At 39.5% G+C, this 19335-nt stretch overlaps 1 protein-coding gene across 3 annotated transcripts in view; it reads left to right on the top strand.

Annotated features, from left to right (window-relative positions):
• The window catches only part of CAPN9 (calpain 9), a 52548-nt gene that overhangs the window by 13400 nt on the left and 19813 nt on the right, over positions 1-19335 (top strand). For 2 of the 3 annotated variants that reach the window (XM_070733933.1, XM_070733934.1), the window contains exons 3-10: positions 5354-5423; positions 6165-6283; positions 7822-7955; positions 8741-8909; positions 11582-11665; positions 12990-13075; positions 15614-15691; positions 18388-18548. In XM_070733933.1, coding sequence (XP_070590034.1) covers positions 5354-5423; positions 6165-6283; positions 7822-7955; positions 8741-8909; positions 11582-11665; positions 12990-13075; positions 15614-15691; positions 18388-18548 — 901 coding nt within the window. Of the gene's footprint in view, positions 1-5353; positions 5424-6164; positions 6284-7821; positions 7960-8740; positions 8910-11581; positions 11666-12989; positions 13076-15613; positions 15692-18387; positions 18549-19335 lie in introns of all 3 variants that reach the window. The other variant, XM_070733936.1, reaches the window with a different exon arrangement.

The raw sequence follows: 19335 nt of genomic DNA, 5'->3' as shown, positions 1-19335 counted from the left end.
TCATTGCATCTGCATCTTACTTGTTTGGCTTCAATCAGACTTCTCTGTGCTGATATAAAAAACCGGTCCCAGAATTTAGACTTCAGAGAATTTGAGGTCCTGAAGTCAAGTGTTCTAGCTTAGTAAAATGCAGGAAGGGGATATGCTTTGGGGGAGTGAACATTTTACATCCCTCCTTCCTTGATTAATAGCAAGCAACTAACAAATTATAGGCACTTAAATTAACCTCCTGTTTTGGATTCATGGATGGATACATAATATATGAATGGCACCATTTTGTCAAAGCAGAGTTATTTTTTCTCACTTGGTTTCTTTCAACACAGTGAATTTGTTTTCATGCCCCTGTTAATGGAAACTACGTAATAGTCTGTCTATTGCTTCTTCTATGTTGGACACTATAAAAATACAAAAAATCACCCACCGGCCAAAAAAAATCCCTTCTTTATCCTGAGCCTTGTAGTTTTGATGTTTGTTTGTTTGTTTGTTTGTTTGTTTGTTTGTTCGTTCGTTCGTTCGTTCGTTCGTTCGTTCATTCATTCAATTTTTAGGCCGCCCTTCTCCTTAGACTCAGGGCGGCTTACAACATGTTAGCAATAGCACTTTTTAACAGAGCCAGCCTATTGCCCCCACAATCCGGGTCCTCATTTTACCCACCTTGGAAGGATGGAAGGCTGAGTCAACCTTGAGCCGGTGATGAGATTTGAACCACTGAGCTTCAGATCTACAGTCAGCTTCAGTGGCCTGCAGGTACAGCACTCTACCTGCTGCGCCACCCCGGTTGTCATTTGAATTCATGGATTGAGAAACCATTGAACTCAGTGGCCTACATCATTCCATTGGGCTGCCCGAGTGTTTGCTGCGTTACAATATTCTATGGATGAATCAATGCATCACTTTATCTGCAAGTCCAGAGGGTTGAATAAGCTGGTGGCGCTGGTGCAAGGGTGAAATCCAGCAGGTTCTGAAGAACCTGTAGCGGAAATGTTGAGTAGTTCAGAAAACCAGTAGCAGAAATGTTGAGTAGTTCAGAGAACTGGCAAATGCCACCTCTGGCTGGTCCCAGATTGGGGTTGAAATGGAGATTTTGCAATATCCTTCCCATAGGAGTGGGGAGGGGAAACGGAGGTCCAAGTATGATGGTTGAGACAGTCAGGATTCCCTTGGGTACCATTTGTTGGGGGTCAAGGGAAAGGGAAAGGTTTACCTTCTCCTTCTGCTCAAGATCCCCATGTACAATTGGTGGGCCACTGTGTGACACAATATGGTGGACTCGATGAGCTTTGGCCTGATTCAGCATGACTCTTCTTATGTCACACCAACACTCCGCAGTCTGCATTGGTTGCCAATCAGTTTCCGGTCACAATTCAAAGTGTTGGTTATGTCCTATAAAGCCCTTCATGGCACCGGACCAGAATATCTCCGGGACCACCTTCTGCCGCACGAATCCCAGCGACCAGTTAGGTCCCACAGAGTGGGCCTTCTCTGGGTCCCGTCAACTAAACAATGTCGTTTGGCGGGACCCAGGGGAAGAGCCTTCTCTGTGGTGGCCCCGACCCTTTGGAACCAACTCCCCCCAGATATCAGAGTTGCCCCCACCCTCCTAGCCTTTCGTAAGCTCCTTAAAACCCACCTCTGCCGTCAGGCATGGGGGAATTGACATTTTCCCTCCCCCTAGGCTTATAAAATTTATGTATGGTATGCTAGTATGTATGATTGGTTTCTAAATTGGTTTTTTTTAAATTAACTTAAATATTAGATTTGTTTACATTGTATTATTATTGCTGTGAGCCACCCCGAGTCTGCGGAGAGGGGCGGCATACAAATCTGATTAATAAATAAATAAATAATAAATAAATAAATAAATGTTCTTATGAGGGAATGGGGATTTTGCAGTATCCTTCCCTGCCATGCCCACCAAGCCATGCCCACTAAGCAACACCACACCCACCAAGCCACGCCCACAGAACCGGTGGTAAAAAGCATTGGCTTTCATCCATGCACTGATGACGACGTGTCTTTTGTTCTCACTAATCATGATACAGTGGAAAGGAAGCGACGATGATAACCAGGTCATCCACTATGCGATATTTCCTCTGAAACATGTGAAATGTTTGGAATACTGAATTTTTAAGCTACCCGTAGTTATTGCAAGACTTGCAATAACTGCCTTGATGCCTGTCATCATTTCCCAATGCCATCTGCTGAGTAGACATCATAAGTGATTTCCTTGATCATCTATCACGAAGGAGATTTTGCTGTAGAAGCATGTTCCACTGTTAGTTTCCATCTGCAGAAACATCTCTGGGCGTTTTGAGTCAGGCTTGCTCTGTCCTCTGTCTTTGCTTGTCATGTCAACGGCAGTTTCTAAACAGATGACATGGACAGGATTTTTAAAAATTCATCAGCCTGCACAGCCTGTGGGAAAGCAGCCTTTTCCTTCAAGTTGTCTCTTCATGTCCAGAGGTGAGTTCCTCCCGGTTTGGATCAGTTTGCCCGAACCGGTAGCAACCCACTGGTGACGTCGCGATGACATCACAGAACTGGTTGAGTCTGTGCCGGTCTGTGGGCACCACCCAATTTTTAAAATATTTTTTTTTAAAAAAATTGAATTTATTTTTTTATTATTATTTCTTTCTGAACATGTGCAAAAGCCAGGTTTCTGGCACAGTGCATGCGGTCGTCGCCATCTTGTTTTTGGCTCCCCCCCCCCCCCCGCAATTTTTAGATACCATCTACCTTTGAATAGTGTTCAGAAACTTCAGCTCATCCAAAATGCAGCCATGCGAGCAGTTTTGGGCCTTCCGAGATATGCCCATATCTCATCAACACTCCGCGGACTGCATTGGCTACCGATCTGTTTCTGGACACAATTCAAAGTGTTGGTTATGACCTATAAAGCCCTACATGCCATGGGACCAGACTATCTCTGAGACCGCCTTCTGCCGCACGAATCCTAGCGACCGGTGAGGTCCCACAGAGTTGGTCTCCTTAGGGTCCCGTCGAACAAACAATGTCAGCTGGTGAGATTGATTAGACTTCATTCTCACAGTTCTAAGTCAACATACAGAAATTGTGGATATTGTACAACATATATGTAAAGCAGGGGTCCCCAAACTTAGAAACTTTAAGACTTGTGGACTTCAACTCCCAGAATTCAATTCTGGGAGTTGAAGTCCACAAATCTTAAAGTTGCCAAGTTTGAAGACCTCTGCTGTAAAGTGTGAAATTGGGAAGGACTGGCGCGATTGTTTAAGGCAGGGGTACCCAAACTTAGCAACTTTAAGACTTGTGGACTTCAATTTCCAGACTTCTCAAGCCAGAATTCTGGGAGTTGAAGTCCACAGGTCTTAAAGTTGCCAAGTTTGAAGACCTCTGGTCTTCAAAAGGGTTATATTAAGAGGAATACCTTGACCTCACTTCAGGGATGAGTTCCACTTACCTTCACCACTGTTTTGCATCGTGACGTTTTGTATGTGCGCACATTCTCCGCTTGCACTCATGCATCCCCTCGTGCAATTTTGCTTCTCAGCATGCTCAGTAGCTGAAATCTGCCCGAAACACAGCTGAGAAGCTGATCAGCTGTGCTTTGGGCGAAGAAATAAATGTCAGTATTAAGCCAGGGATGGGCGGGAGGGCCCTTTTTCAAGCAGCAAAAGAGAAGATGCCATCCAAACAGGGAAAAATTCACAAACAAACTGCAAAAAAAGAGATGGTGGCACACACACACTGACACCAACCAAATCGGATCTGGTGGGTGGCTACTGGTTTGGGAGATCTGGCCCAAACCGGGAAGAAACCAACACCCCCGCCCTCGCTTCACTTCCTATACTCATGTATGAGTTAATGATTTGGATATCAAATTGTTCTCTGCATACGTATGCATTCCTGGAATGGTGTAAATACGCACTTGTCAGATGTACCTTTCAACTTTCTCTATTTAAATGCATTGGTAAAATGAACATTAATTTATTAATTAAGGAAACAACCATTTGAAAGTACTTGCTCTTCAACCTCTGATTTTAGAAGCTGTCTTGTCTGGAATATGAGACAGAATTCTTTTACCATGTTCCCTAAGAGATCTAAGGGCTTTTAGCTTCCATTAAGGACAGACGGAACACTTTATGAACTGAGTTATTTGCTTTTGGTATGAAAAGTAGCCATGAGCCTGTATCCATTGCAGCACTTGGACACCAATCCAGGATGGCTTCTGCCTTAGGCGAGCAGATGGCCTCATTTTACAAATTTTACCTACAAGCAGTCCTTGATTTATGACCACAGTTGAGCCCAACATTTCTGTTGCTAAGGCAGACTTTTGTTAAGTAAATTTTGCCCTGTTTTATGACCTTATCTTGCCATAGTTATTAAGTGAATTACTGCAGTTGTTATATTAGCGACATGGTTATTAAACCAATCTGGCTTAATTTTGAATTTGCTTGTCAGAAGGTCGCAAAAGGTGGTCACATGACCCCACGATACTGTAACTCTCATAAAAATGAGTCAGTTGCCAACTTTCGGAAAACTGGAGTTGGGTGGTTTATAAATAAAATAAAATAAAATAACTAAAATAACTAAAATAAAATAAAATAACTAAAATAAAATAAAATAAAATAAAATAAAATAAAATAAAATAAAATAAAATAACTAAAATAAAATAAAATAAAATAAAATAAAGTAAAGTAAAGTAAAGTAAAGTAAAGTAAAGTAAAGTAAAGTAAAATAAAATAAAATAAAATAAAATAAAATAAAATAAAATAAAATAAAATAAAATAAAATAAAATAAAATAAAATAAAATAAAATAAAATAAAATAAAATAAAATAAAATAAAATAAAATAAAATAAAATAAAATAAAATAAAATAAAATAAAATAAAATAAAATAAAACAAAACAAAATAAAACAAAACAAAACAAAATAAAATACATTAAATTAATATCATATGAGCACTGGGATTTTGCATTGGTTATAAGTATGAAAAACAGTCATATGTCACATTTTTCAGTGCCATTGTAACTTTGAACAAACTAAGTCAAGAATTATTTTTTTTTCCTGCACCACATGTATCCCCATTACCAAAGAACAGTTGGTGATACGCTCAGTAGAAAAATCTGATAATTTGAGGGAGAAAGAAAGGGTCTTTTTTTGTCCCAATTTCCTCAGCAAAGGAGGAACATGCGATTTCGTAATACCATAATAAGGTCAGATGAATAAACTGTACATTATGGCATTGACAGAAAGTTCACATTTGTTAATTGTCAAACTGCCTCCGGAGAGAAAGGATGTAAAATTATGAGAAGGTCACAGCAGACTATCTTCTAATCAGGTCACTGGTCTTGTTTTTCTTATCTTCTTCAAGGAAATCGTTAAAGACCCACAGTTTATTCTTGGAGGAGCCACAAGAACTGACATCTGTCAAGGAGACCTTGGTGAGTGTTTTTCCACTGGAATGATTTTTGGTCTCCTTGATACAAGATATTGGGTAGGCCTGTTAAGACATTGTCTAAAATGTGTGGAGGCTTCCTGGTGGATAGATTCCTCCATGGCACAGGCACCCGCCTTCTTCAACCCTGATCAAGATACTTGGACGGCATACATGTCCAAATTCAGAATATTTCTCCAAGCCAGCAACTTTCACGACACATCCAACAACAGGAAGCATGCTATTTTCCTGAACTACTGTGGCCCCGCCATTTACAGCCTCTCAGCCACATTGGTCGACCCTATCTCTGTGGAGAGCGTTGCTTGGTCCACTCAGCCTCTGATTTAACTATTACTTAGTCATGTCTAATTGTAACCATAACCCCATGGGCGATACATCGCACTCCAGGCCCCCTGCCTTCCATTGTTTTCCAGAGTCTACTCAAACTCATGCACACTGTGTTGATAACGCTATCTAACCACCTCATCCTCTGCTACTTCCTCATCCTTCTGCTTTCAATCTTTCCTAACATCAAGGTCTTTTCTAATGTGTCTTCTCTTCTCCTTTGGTGGTCAAAGTATTTGGAGCTTCAGTATCTGTCTTTTCAAAGGAGAATCAGAGTTGATTTCCTTTAGGAATTACAGCTGTGAGTTCCAAGCAAAACAAGGAATTATTTAGCAGGAAATACTCTTCTTATTTATGTTAGATCAAAAGTATAACCTGTATATTGTTCCATATAATTTTTCAGGTGATTGTTGGCTATTAGCAGCTATAGCGTCTCTTACCCTCAATGAAAAAGTACTAGCCAGAGTTATACCACCAAATCAAGATTTTGGGCCAGATTATGCTGGAATATTTCATTTTCAGGTAATCTCTTCGCACACTCTTGCTTGAATGAATGAATAAATGAATGTTGAATATCCTGGGAGCTGGGAAATCCAGATGTTATTAAATTACAGCTGTCAACATCCCTTATATTTAATTCTGCTACTTGACGTGGCTGGAAACTGTGATTCAGGCACATTTGGGAAACATATGAACCTCCTGACATTTTATTATCTCTGACAGGTCAGAATTTTGACAGCCTTCTCTTTGAGATTTATTTTGCAATAGTTTCACTGTCTGACAATATTTGTTGCCTACCTAGATCAGAAATCAAGCCTAGAATGAAATATATCTAACTATTTACTATATTCATATCCTGCCTATCCTTCAAGACCTCAGGGTAGTGTACATAATGTTCCCTCCTCCCATTTTCCCCCTACAGCACCAATCCTGGGAAATGAGTCAGTTTGAGAAAAAAATATAAGGCCCACGGAGATTTCATGGCTGATGGGGACTAGAACCATTTTACTGAAATGAACCCATGGCCACTACCTTCACTTTTTAAAATGTTGTCCAAAAAGTGCTTTTTCCAGAGGCAAATCGACTCTCTGGTTTTTCTTTGAAAAGAATTCACTTCTCATGTAAGAAGCTTCTTCAGCTATGACCGGATGGTGGGGAATGAAAGGAAAAAGAAGCTGAAGAAGCTTCTTGGATAAGAAGTAAAACGTCTTCAGAGAAAAAACAGAAAATCCACTTGCCTCTTGAAAAAGCACCTTTGGGATAACAATGACTTGGATGACTGAGAATCTCCATAGACATTTTAATTTTTTTGTTTCATGATCTTACAAGAGCATGAACTTTTTGCAGACCTCACCTACAAAAAGATATTGACAAAATTGAACGGGTCCAAAGACGGGCTACAAGAATGGTGGAAGGTCTTAAGCATAAAACGTATCAGGAAAGACTTAATGAACTCAATCTGTATAGTCTGGAGGACAGAAGGAAAAGGGGGGATATGATCGAAACATTTAAATATGTTAAAGGGTTGAATAAGGTTCAGGAGGGAAGTGTTTTTAATAGGAAAGTGAACACAAGAACAAGGGGACACAATCTGAAGTTAGTTGGGGGAAAGATCAAAAGCAACGTGAGAAAATATTATTTCACTGAAAGAGTAGTAGATCCTTGGAACAAACTTCCAGCAGACGTGGTTGGTAAATCCACAGTAACTGAATTTAAACATGCCTGGGATAAACATATATCCATCCTAAGATAAAATACAGAAAATAGTATAAGGGCAGACTAGATGGACCATGAGGTCTTTTTCTGCCATCAGACTTCTATGTTTTAGATTATAAGCTTTTGTATCTATCAAAAGCATGAATTTTATTTTGAGAGATAAGAGATGCTTGTGCTACTGTTCTTTCTCAGTCCTGTTCCACCTCATCCATAAAATTAAAAGCTTCTTGTAGCCTTCACTTCCAAGGCCTATAGCAGTATTGGAACTTCCTGGTCCTACTTCAATTTTTCCCTGGCTTTATTACCATTATTAAATGATTCACTATCTGTCTTTATTGAGATAGTTTTGGCAGTACAATGAATGGCTGGATGTTGTTATCGATGACCGCTTGCCAACTTTCAAAGACCGTTTGGTTTTTCTGCACTCAGCTGACCTCAATGAATTCTGGAGTGCATTGTTGGAAAAAGCCTATGCCAAGTAGGTAGATAACTTTGATCTTCATCTTCTATTTTGTTTCCACACTTGTCGTGATTTATAGCCCTTGGATTTGCAATCGCAGTTTTATAAATATTGTATTATATGGTTTTTGATGGTAGACTGAGATGATCTGGCTTTGTTTGTTTATTTGTTTATCATTACTTTCGTATGCTGCTGCACAAATTTAATTTTAGGTTTTTAAATTTTATATTCAACTTGCTGTTAAGTTCCCATATGGAATAAACAGGAGGCGGGTTGAGTTCTCTATTGGTAACAGTGAGCAAACATCAGCAAACCCCTCAGGTGTGACTGTGGTTTAAATAGAGAGCCCTAGTTGGAAAAAACCAATCAGCAATTTCCTGCTCTGTTCTAAAGAGTGGACCAGAGTGGAAACTTCCCAGCTAATATGTAGATCTCAAGACACAACACTTGCTTTTTTTTTTGTCATGGACTAAAGTGAAATTTCAAATAAGTTTGAAAGTTTCTATCTACTGAAATAAGTTAGAGCCAAAATATTTGAAAATTTCAAGGGAAACCAAACAGGTCATAGGAAAAGCCACACAAAATATCAGAGTTTTGCTAATCTTGAATTTGATTTACAACACTTCCTTCTAATGGTTTAAGTAGATGATACTTTAATATTTTTAAATGCCATGTAAGTCCTATGGATGTTTCTGCATGTCATGAGCCACAACAGGAAATTCACATGGCACCTAAACATATTTGAAGTAAGATGGACATGACCTCCTTGTCTTTATGTATGTATATTTCTCTGACGATCTCAGGTTGAATGGAAGTTATGAAGCTCTAAAAGGAGGAAGTTCAATTGAAGCCATGGAAGACTTCACTGGAGGAGTTGGAGAAACATTTGAAGTTAAAAAGGCTCCAAAAAATTTCTATGAACTCTTACAGAGGGCACTTAAAAGAGGCTCATTGGTGGGCTGTTCTATTGATGTAAGTAGAAGTATCAATGTTAGTTTGAGTTTTCTGACAGGATATTTCCTCAAGTTATTATGCCCCAAAGCAACTGAAGATATGATACGGAATAGGGCACAGAACTGGAATATGTTGTCCTCAAGTGGCTTTGGATAATTCCAGTCAATTCCAGCCATCGTACGCAATACAAATTTTAGTTTAAAGCATGTGGAGAGCTTTAGGTGGCTGCTTATGAAGTATATTATCAGGGAATGTTCCTAATATGTAGGAATTTGTTTTTGAATAATGCTATGGGACTTTCCCTTGAGCATGTGTCTTTGATTAATTGAGGGCCTGTTTGTTTAAAAACAACAGCAACACAGACTTCACACATTTTTTTTCTCCACATGACTCTTCCAAATCATCAGCAAATAATTATCCTTTCCTAAACTGGCAACTTCTGGAAAACACTGGATTAGCAAATCAGTCCTAATGTACCACCACTGGATAACGGTGATGCAAATTTTCACCTTCTTTTCTCTATCCCTCCGGAGAATATTTTCTAGAATTTCTCTGATTAAATCATGGAACTGAGGTTTTTATTCAGTTAATCCCTCCTGATGAGGTGAACTGAGATTCTGAACTGAACTGGATAAGCCATGACTTAATTTAGCCTGGAGGCCGTATTGTTTGTGCTCCAGATATTTTAAGAACCCAGCGGCAGGAACCCTTTGTTTCTCACAGGCTTTGCTTGGGAAGAAAGCGGAAAACTCACTTTTTCAAGTTACCACATAATTCTAAGTAGAAAATGTTTTGGTGACAATGTAGAATCATGATACAATGTTAACCAGATCACTGGCTGTTTGGTTCATTCCATATTTTCCCCCTTAATATTAACTCCAGAAGAGAAGGATTTAGGGGTAGTGATTTCTGACAGTCTCAAAATGGGTGAACAGTGCAGTCAGGCAGTAAGGAAAGCAAGTAAGAATGCTTGGCTGCCTAGCTAGAAGTATAACAAACAGGAAGAGGGAGATTGTGATACCTCTGTATAGAGCGCTGGTGAGACCACATTTGGAATACTGTGTTCAGTTCTGGAGACCTCACCTACAAAAAGATATTGATAAAATTGAACGGGTCCAAAGACGGTCTACAAAAATGGTGGAAGGTCTTAAGCATAAAACGTATCAGGAAAGATTTAATGAACTCAATCTGTATAGTCTGGAAGACAGAAGGGAAAGGGGGGGGCATGATCAAAACATTTAAATATGTTAAAGGGTTAAATAAGATTCAGGAGGGAAGTATGGAGGATAGACTGTTACCCAAGCAGCAGACCTCCCCTCTCCATGTTTCTGAAATAATCCAATGGAATGGCAAAGGCCAATACGATTGGTTCCAGCTACGTTGGAACGTAACTGGAATGTAGGGTAAAGGGACGTTACACAGTCACAAACTGCTCCTGGGACTCTGGATCCGGATTTTGCCTCAAGGTTTACTCCTGAAGCCTTTTCCAATGATGGATATAGCCACAAGGCAGTGGAGGTTTGCAGTCAGAGTTTCCCTTTTCCTAGTGGTTGACCAGGGCATCTTTTGTGTCTTGCCGTGCTCTTAGTGTACCACATCACATGCAGAGACCGCCTTCATGATCGTTGACCTATTCTAGTAGGTTTCATCCATTCAGTCTGCCAGAATCTGTCTTCATATTCTTACCATATTGGCATGCAGGAAATTGTTAGTATGTCTAGGTACTAAACCTTCAACGCACTTTAAAACATAGTTTATGTAGGAATATGGGCTAGTCAGACAATGAATCAGACTTAGTATCAATATATATAACAATATTATTATTTACAAATAGGCAAAATAAGCAATACACATATAATGCTACTAATAGTTTACAAACCACACACACAGCAACAATATACCACACAGCAAATATATCTCTGCTAACAGAAATGCTAGTTATTTTAGTGGGACATTGCATGAGCATTTGTAAGAGCAGCATACCACACACCTTCACTAAAAAACCACATATGGTCTTTCAATTGCACACCAGGGAGCATGTGCCTCAAAGCAGTGAGCAGGATCAAGCATTTTCATTCTTTTTGCCCTTATAGTGAATTAAAAATAACCATAAAAATAAAATAACCTGCTTTGAGGGTTGGGAATCTTGCAAATCAAATTTTGGAATGGGAATGCTGCAGGAAAATGAGAAAAGAGATAAGTGGAAGTCTGTATGTGCAATTCTGGGTTCCAACCTGGGCACAGTGTGGTATTATTATTATTATTATTATTATTATTATTATTATTATTATTATTATTAATTAGATTTGTATGCCGCTCCTCTCCGGAGACTCGGAGCGGCTCACAACAACACTATACTTAATTAATTTTTAAGTGTCCTTTTAACAACATAAAATGGCGGTGCTAACTTTTTCTTCATATTGTATTCTAGAGCAGTGTTTCCCAACCTTGGCAACTTGAAGATATTTGGACTTCAACTCCCAGAATTCCCCAGCCAGCAAATGCTGGCTGGGGAATTCTGGGAGTTGAAGTCCAGATACCCTCAAGTTGCCATGGTTGGGAAACACTGCTCTAGAGGTTACATACCTGTATTCCAGGTGCCACACATTCCTGCATATACTTACAAAAACAAGTATGCTTTCAATAAAGCAAAAAAGTCAATTTTTTTTAAAAAAAATTCCATTATTTAGATCAGCAATGCAGCTGAGTCAGAAGCTCGGACCCCCACTGGTCTCGTAAAAGGTCATGCATACTCAGTAACTGGTATTGATGAGGTAAGCACCTTCTTATTATGATATTTCTCACCAGAAAGTAGATGGGTGGAAAATAAAATCTAATAATCCCAGTTAGATTCCAGCTACCATATCTGAACTGTAGAAAACCACACCAGCACTAAATGGCAGCAAAGTAATTTAGAAAAACATATTGCTCTCTGGTGCAATCTTTTGCATCCTAGGATGGCAACCTTAAACTCAACGGGAAGAAAATCAAGGTTTGGGAATAGAACTCTATTGACTGCTCATTCCATTCTCAGGATCAGATGTGTTAGAAGGTATTTTGTTGCACTGGTAAGGTATGGCAACATGCTTATTAGAACATAGATGGGGCCATTCCAGTAGCGTTGGCGATGGGGAGCCCTTGCCTGGTCACTACTGGTTCGCAGAATCCAGTCCAAACTGGGAAAAACTCACCCCTGATCCATGCGTATGCTGTGTGGAGTGAGTTACATTGGCTTTTTCCCCCCCTCACATACTTCTTAATTTATTTCATAGTGGGAATTGATTAATCGAGAGGAGATGTATCATGATAGCAGTGTTCCAATATCTCAGGGGTTGCCACAAAAAAAAGGGAGTCAAGCTTTTCTCCAAAGCACCTGAGGGTGGAACAAAAAGCAATGGGTGGAAACTAAACAAGGAGCGAAATAACTTAGAACTAAGGAGAAATTTCCAGACAGTTAGGACAATTAATCAGCAGAACAGTTTGCCTCCAGAAGTTGTGAATGCTCCAACACTGGAAATTTTAAACAAGGTGTTGGATAACCATTTGTCTGAAGTAGTGTAGGGTTTCCTGCCTAAGCAGAGGGTTGGACTAGAAGACCTCCAAGGTCCCTTCCAACTCTGTTGTTGTTGTTGATAATAATGATGATGTTGTTGTTATTATTATTATTGTTGTTGTTGTTATTACTATTGTTGTTGTTGTTGTTGTTGTTATTATTATTATTATTATTATTATTATTATTATTATTATTATTATAGCATAAATGTCCTGTGGTTATCTACTGCTCACTTAATGTTCATCCAAAAGGTCAAACAGTTAAATGATGAATTAAAAGTGGCAATGTTAATCAGAAATTAATTTCATTACCACTCATCAAATTGTATATAAAAAAATATGCATAGCCCAATTCCAAAGCTAAGGTGACCGTAAAAACTACAGTTGAAGTTCAAAACAGGCGAAATAATTTATACAATAAGATCATGGTACCCTTTTTAGTGGATCTTATTTAAGTTAAGCAGTTGAAGTGCAGTTTTGTTTTTGTTTTTAAGTGGAGAGTTGTTTTAAATTTTTTCAGCCCTCACTGGCTTTGGTTCTTAATAGGTCAATTACCAAGGGCAGACAGTGAGGCTCATTCGAGTTCGGAATCCATGGGGTCAAGTGGAATGGAATGGTGCCTGGAGTGACAAGTTAGTATTTTCAGTTCAAGGGATTTATAATCATGTTAAAAAGAATACCCAGAATACCAAATTATTAACAATTAATTTAACTAAATTAAATTTATTTCATTTATTATTTTTTATTATTTTTTATTATTTACATTTATTGTTGTTGTTGTTGTTATTAATATTAATTTATTACATTTAACAATATAATTATCATACTCAAAAAAATGTTCAGTATTGCCGTGGTTATAAAAATAAACATTGTTTATGAGAAACTGTTTAAATATCACATTCCTGAAATTCAGTAAAATAAGTTATAACCCTGTCAAAAGAATGAGGTTTATTTATATCTGAAAAATAAGGAAACAAAGTAGTCCTTGGCTTACAACTATTCGTTTAGCAACTATTTGAAGTTGCCGTGGCACTGAAAAGAAAAAGTGACTTACAACCAGTCTTTGCATTTCTGACCATCACAGCTTCCCCTCAGTCATGTGATCAAAGCTTGGTTGCTTAGCAACCGGCATGTGTTTATGATGATTGCAGCCTCGCAGGGTCACGTGATTGCCATTTGTGATCCTCTGAGGCAGTTTCTGACATGGGGGGAAGTTAGATTCCAGTTAATAAACTATTAATAACCAATATTAATAGCCAATAAATTAATAACCAATTCAATCCTAGGTAGAGGCAGATGTAGTGTCTCCTGCTTGGGCAGGAAGTTGGACTAGATCAGTGTTTCCCAACCTTGGCAACTTGAAGATATTTGGACTTCAACTCCCAGAATTCCCCAGCCAGCATTCGCTGGCTGGGGAATTCTGGGAGTTGAAGTCCAGATATCTTCAAGTTGCCAAGGTTGGGAAACACTGGATTAGATGACCTGATAGGTCCCTTCCAGCTCTGTTAATCTGTAAACCGTGTGATTCATTCAATAGTAATTTGTTTAACAGCTGTGACAAAAAGGTCATGAAATTGGCCATGACTCACTTAGCAATCTCCTTGCTTAGTAACAGAAATTCTGGTTCCAATTGTGATTTTTACATCCTGGATTACCAGTACATTCCCAGTGCCACCATTTTTTTTTAGAAAGGAACTAGTTAAGAAGCCTCTCATTGTGGATTGCACATGGGTGTTATTGTTCCTCCAAGTCTTCTGTTCTTGTTTTTGCTATTACAGTCTTACTATTTCGTTGCCCTTGTTTATTACTTTAATAATTTTTAATGTCAAGAAAGAAGAGCATGCCACTCAAAATCCAAGTGTATTTATTTTGTCAAATGATTAAATCGATCAATGGGGGGAGGGAAGGACTGCATTTATGAGAGCATTTTCAATTGCAAGTAAAGACAGATCCATACGACCCCATTTCCACTTCCTGTAAATAAGTTCAAAGTCGTCGCCTGGGCAATTACATAGAACAAGCAGGGGACAGTATGGAGAAATCAATACTTGCCTTCCAGCAGATCATTAGAGTGCAAACTATATCATTCATGTAGGCTCCACTCCAAGCTATTGAAAATCTTAGCAGAGTGGTTCTCAACCTTTCTAATGCTGTGACCCCTTAATACAGTTCCTCATGTTGTGGTGACCCCCAACCATAAGTCTAGTGCCAATTTTCTCAACACAGCTTTAAGCTGATTGGCAGGAAGGTCAGAGGGACACCTCCACTGTAAACGCCCAATTGGTCGGATTGTAAAACTATGTTCCAAGATGCCAGAATAGAAGCTTTAGTTCCTAGGCGACCCCTGTGAAAGAGTCGTTCGACCCCCAAATGGATCCTGACCACCAGATTGAGAACTACTACTAGGGCGACAAAAGTCCTCTCAGGCAAAAAACAAAACAAAAGGGAAACAGACACACACACACACACACAAAATATAATCATTGTTTTATCTATGTTTCTAAAACAGGGGTGTCAAACTCACCTTGTCACAGTGGCTTCATGTGACGTATCAGGATTTTTTCCCCCTTCACTAAAATAGCATGGGCGCAGCCACTGCATGACACATCAGGCCATGGGGTCAGGAGTTTGACAGCCTTTATTTATTTATTTTATTTACCGGTATTTATTTATTTATTAGATTTGTATGCCACCCCTCTCCGTAGACTCGGGGCGGCTCACAACAACAATAGAAAACAGTTCATAACAAATCTAATAATTTAACAATTAAAAAAGAAAACATTAAAATCCCCGTTATTAAAGCAGACATACACACAGACATACCATACTTAAATTGTATAGGCCCGGGGGAGATGTCTCAATTCCCCCATGCCTGACGGCAAAGGTGGGTTTTAAGGAGTTTACGAAAGGTAGGGAGGGTGGGGGCAGTTCTCATCTCTGGGGGGAGCTGGTTCCAGAGAGTCGGGGCCGCCACAGAGAAGGCTCTTCCCCTGGGGCCCGCTAAACAACATTGTTTAGTCAACGGGACCCGGAGAAGGCCAACTCTGTGGAACCTAATCGGTTGCTGGGATTCGTGCCTTGGTCTAGAACATATCTCGATATATTTTTGCTGTTTGCAATTAAGATAATGATGATGATGATGGTGATGATGATGATCCTTTCTCTTGAAGCTCCTCTGAGTGGGACTCCCTCAGCCCATCAGAGAAACAGCAGCTACATCATACAGCATTAGATGATGGAGAATTCTGGTAAATGAAGCTTCTAATTGTAACCCTAAATGTATTAAAGCAAGTACGAATGTCCTTGCATTGACTAGTTCTTATTTTAAATTGAAAAGTCCTTAAAGCAATGCAATGTGTTTTGTCATTATGAAACTTTAAATGTTCACTTACTTCAAAATAACTGTATATTAAAGAGATATTTCATGAACAATGTTTGTCCCCCTTTAACATGGAGGGGGGAGAGAGATTGGGGGGGGGAGGACTTGCAAAGTGTTGCTACCAAGGAAGGCTATCAAGGGTTAAAAACATCCAGTGCAAGAAAAATAACAAAATAATAATTACAATAAAAGATATTATGCCAAAGATTAGATATGCAACTTTTACTTAAAACATACATAAATTCTGATTTGCTTGATTGATGAAAAAAAAATCATTTAGGGAGGGATGGGGGGGATCAACTAAACATCGGGGGGGTGCAGGTTATTCCATAGGGCAAGTGCTATCAATAGATGAGGCACAGTTTCTGAGCGCTATAAAATGGCTTTGGTCATTGGGAACTGAAGCAGATCAGCATAGAAACATAGAAGATTGATGGCAGAAAAAGACCTCCTGGTCCATCTAGTCTGCCCTTATACTATTTCCTGTATTTTATCTTAGGATGGATATATGTTTATCCCAGGCATGTTTAAATTCAGTTCCTGTGGATTTACCAACCACGTCTGCTGGAAGTTTGTTCCAAGCATCTACTACTCTTTCAGTACAAATGTACAAGTGTTATAATAAATGGAGGAAGAGGAGGAGAAGAAACATATAGAAACATAGAAGATTAACGGCAGAAAAAGACCTCATGGTCCATCTAGTCTGCCCTTATACTATTTCCGGTATTTTATCTTAGGATGGATATATGTTTATCCCAGGCAGGTTTAAATTCAGTTACTGTGGATTGACCAACCACGTCTGCTGGAAGTTTGTTCCAAGCATCTACTACTCTTTCAGTACAAATGTACAAGTGTTATAATAAATGGAGGAAGAGGAGGAGAAGAAACATATAGAAACATAGAAGATTAACGGCAGAAAAAGACCTCATGGTCCATCTAATCTGCCCTTATACTATTTCCTGTATTTTATCTTAGGATGGATATATGTTTATCCCAGGCAGGTTTAAATTCAGTTACTGTGGATTGACCAACCACCTCTGCTGGAAGTTTGTTCCATTGTTGACAAGCAGTACCTGTGCCATGAAAAGCTTTATGTATGACCCAGAAGCCCACTGGTAACCAGGGCAGCTTTTAGAGTAGTGGTATGGAATGGCCATAAACCAGGGCTGGGTTCTAACTTACCTTGCTGCCAGTTCGCTTTCTCCCATGCCATGTGGGCGCACATGGGCTTTGCATGTGCATGCATGCACAATGCTGAAAAAATAAAAAAACAGGTGAAAACAAGATGGCGACCACCAGGGAAGGGCAGCCCATCACCAAGGCTACTGCTACTGCACATGCGCAGAAGCTGAATCTAGGGCGAGGATGCTCGTGTGGGGGGGATTTCACCGATTTTTGGCGATTTCTTTGCAAAAATCAGTAAAATCTTATGTGCACAAAACCAAATCTTGCACTGATGCACATGCCCACCTGCCAGTCACCTGGACCTGTCTGTGCAGCTCCATTTTTTCAACCGCAACTGCACAACTGACCATAGTGGCTGCAACCCAATACTGGTGACCGTGTGCACAGTGCTGGAAACTCGGCTTCTGCGCATGCTCAAAAGAAAAAATAATAATTAAAAAAAAATAAAATTAAAAAAATGGTGGTGTTGGCCACGGACCGGCACTGACCGAACTGGGTGAGTGACATCATCAGCAGGTTGCTACCAGTTTGGGCAAACCGGTCTGCACCAGGAGGAACCCACTCCTGTCTAATAAACACATGCTCCTACTCACTGCTCCTGTCCCCTTCCTTAATATTTGCAGGCTGAGGCCTTAGTCGCCTTAATTGGACCTGCGCAGCTAAAATCCAACTCAGATCAGGGATAGAAGCCTCTATAACAGTGTTTCCCAACCTTGGCAACTTGAAGATATTTGGACTTCAACTCCCAGAGTTCCCCAGCCAGCAAGTGCTGGCTGGGGAATTCTGGGAGTTGAAGTCCAAATATCTTCAAGTTGCCAAGGTTGGGAAACACTGCTCTATAAGGCTCAGAATTAAAGTGTGGAGTCCTTTGAGTTCTCTGAGCTTGTTTGCTACAACCAAGCAAACACAGCAAACAAACAAGCCCAGAAAGTGCCACCAGATACCACATCCATAAGTCATTGCTACCATCTAGTGGTAGAAATCCCAAAATGTGTCTGTAGGGGCATAAGAGTATAAGAACATAAGAAGAGCCATGCTGAATCAGGCCAAAGCCCATCGAGTCCAGCATTCTGTGTCACACAGTGGCCCACCAATTATACATGGGGATCTTGAGCAGAAAGAGAAGGCAAAACCCTTCCTTTCCCTTGACCCCCAACAAATGGTACTCAAGGGAATCCTGCATGCCTCAACCAACATAGAGGCAGCACTTGGACATCCGGCATATCAATTCTCAAGATTTTGCCCTAAAATACTTAAAATCACTCTGAAGAGCTGCAGCTAAATCATTGAATTTTTTAAAAAAGTATCTTGAATATGATTCTTGACTGGTGTTCAAGTAATCCACAGAATTATTTCTCTCTCTTTTTTTGTCATTCCTAGGATGAAGTTTGAAGATTTTCTGTCTAACTTTGAGAAAGTTGAAATCTGTAACCTCACACCCGATGCTCTTGAAGACAGTGCTGCACATAAATGGGAAGTGTCCATTCACCAAGGCAGTTGGGTCAGAGGTGCCACTGCTGGGGGGTGCCGAAATTTCATAGGTCAGCACATTTGCTTTATCCCATTTGCATATTTTTCAGAGAATGGCTGAAGAATGGCACTCCCTACAAGCCCTTTGTCCCAAAGGTGCTTTTTCAAAAGGCAGCTGCTTTTCTTCCTTGTTTTCTGTAAAGATGTTTCACTTCTCATCTAAGACGCTTTTTCAGGTCTTGCTGGATGGTGGGGAATGGAAGGACCATCCAATCAGAGCTGAAGAAGCTTCTTGGTTTAGAAGTGAAACATCTTCAAAGAAAAACAAGAAAGTCCAGTTGCCTCTTGAAAAATTAACTTTGGGACAAGTATGACCTGGATGGCTGAGAATCGCCTACAAGCCCTCGTTAATATCCCACAATTCCTCAGAGCCATTTGTTGGAAATGGTGGGTAATAGTTTTAGTAGATTTCTTTGTTGTGAGCCATCTAGAATTCTTTGATACTGTATATGAATGTTTTAAAAAAAATTTTTTTAAAAAAAATAGATCAACGTAATAAGCAACTTAAGCCATGCAGAACCAAACTCAAATTTATGCTCAGTTATTGGGGTATTCTGCAAGTTAGTTCTAACTGAAACTGCTTATGTAATTATTTCTAGATTTCTCATGGGGCAAAATTAAAGAAAAATCATAGCTATGCCAGCAAACATTTCCTTGCTCATAGCAATTTTAAAATACATGTTGTGTGACCTTTAGCAGAATGGACACTAAGATACAATGAATTCTATCTGCTTTTACCCCCTCTGCCCCCCTCAAATGCATTCCCCAAATTTATTCTCATAATCAAGGAATGTATTC

The sequence above is a fragment of the Erythrolamprus reginae genome, chromosome 1 (assembly GCF_031021105.1).
Source record: "Erythrolamprus reginae isolate rEryReg1 chromosome 1, rEryReg1.hap1, whole genome shotgun sequence".
In the NCBI taxonomy this organism is placed as follows: domain Eukaryota; kingdom Metazoa; phylum Chordata; class Lepidosauria; order Squamata; family Dipsadidae; genus Erythrolamprus; species Erythrolamprus reginae.
Note: the sequence above shows the minus strand (reverse complement) of the source record. Positions and strands in the feature narration are given on the sequence as shown.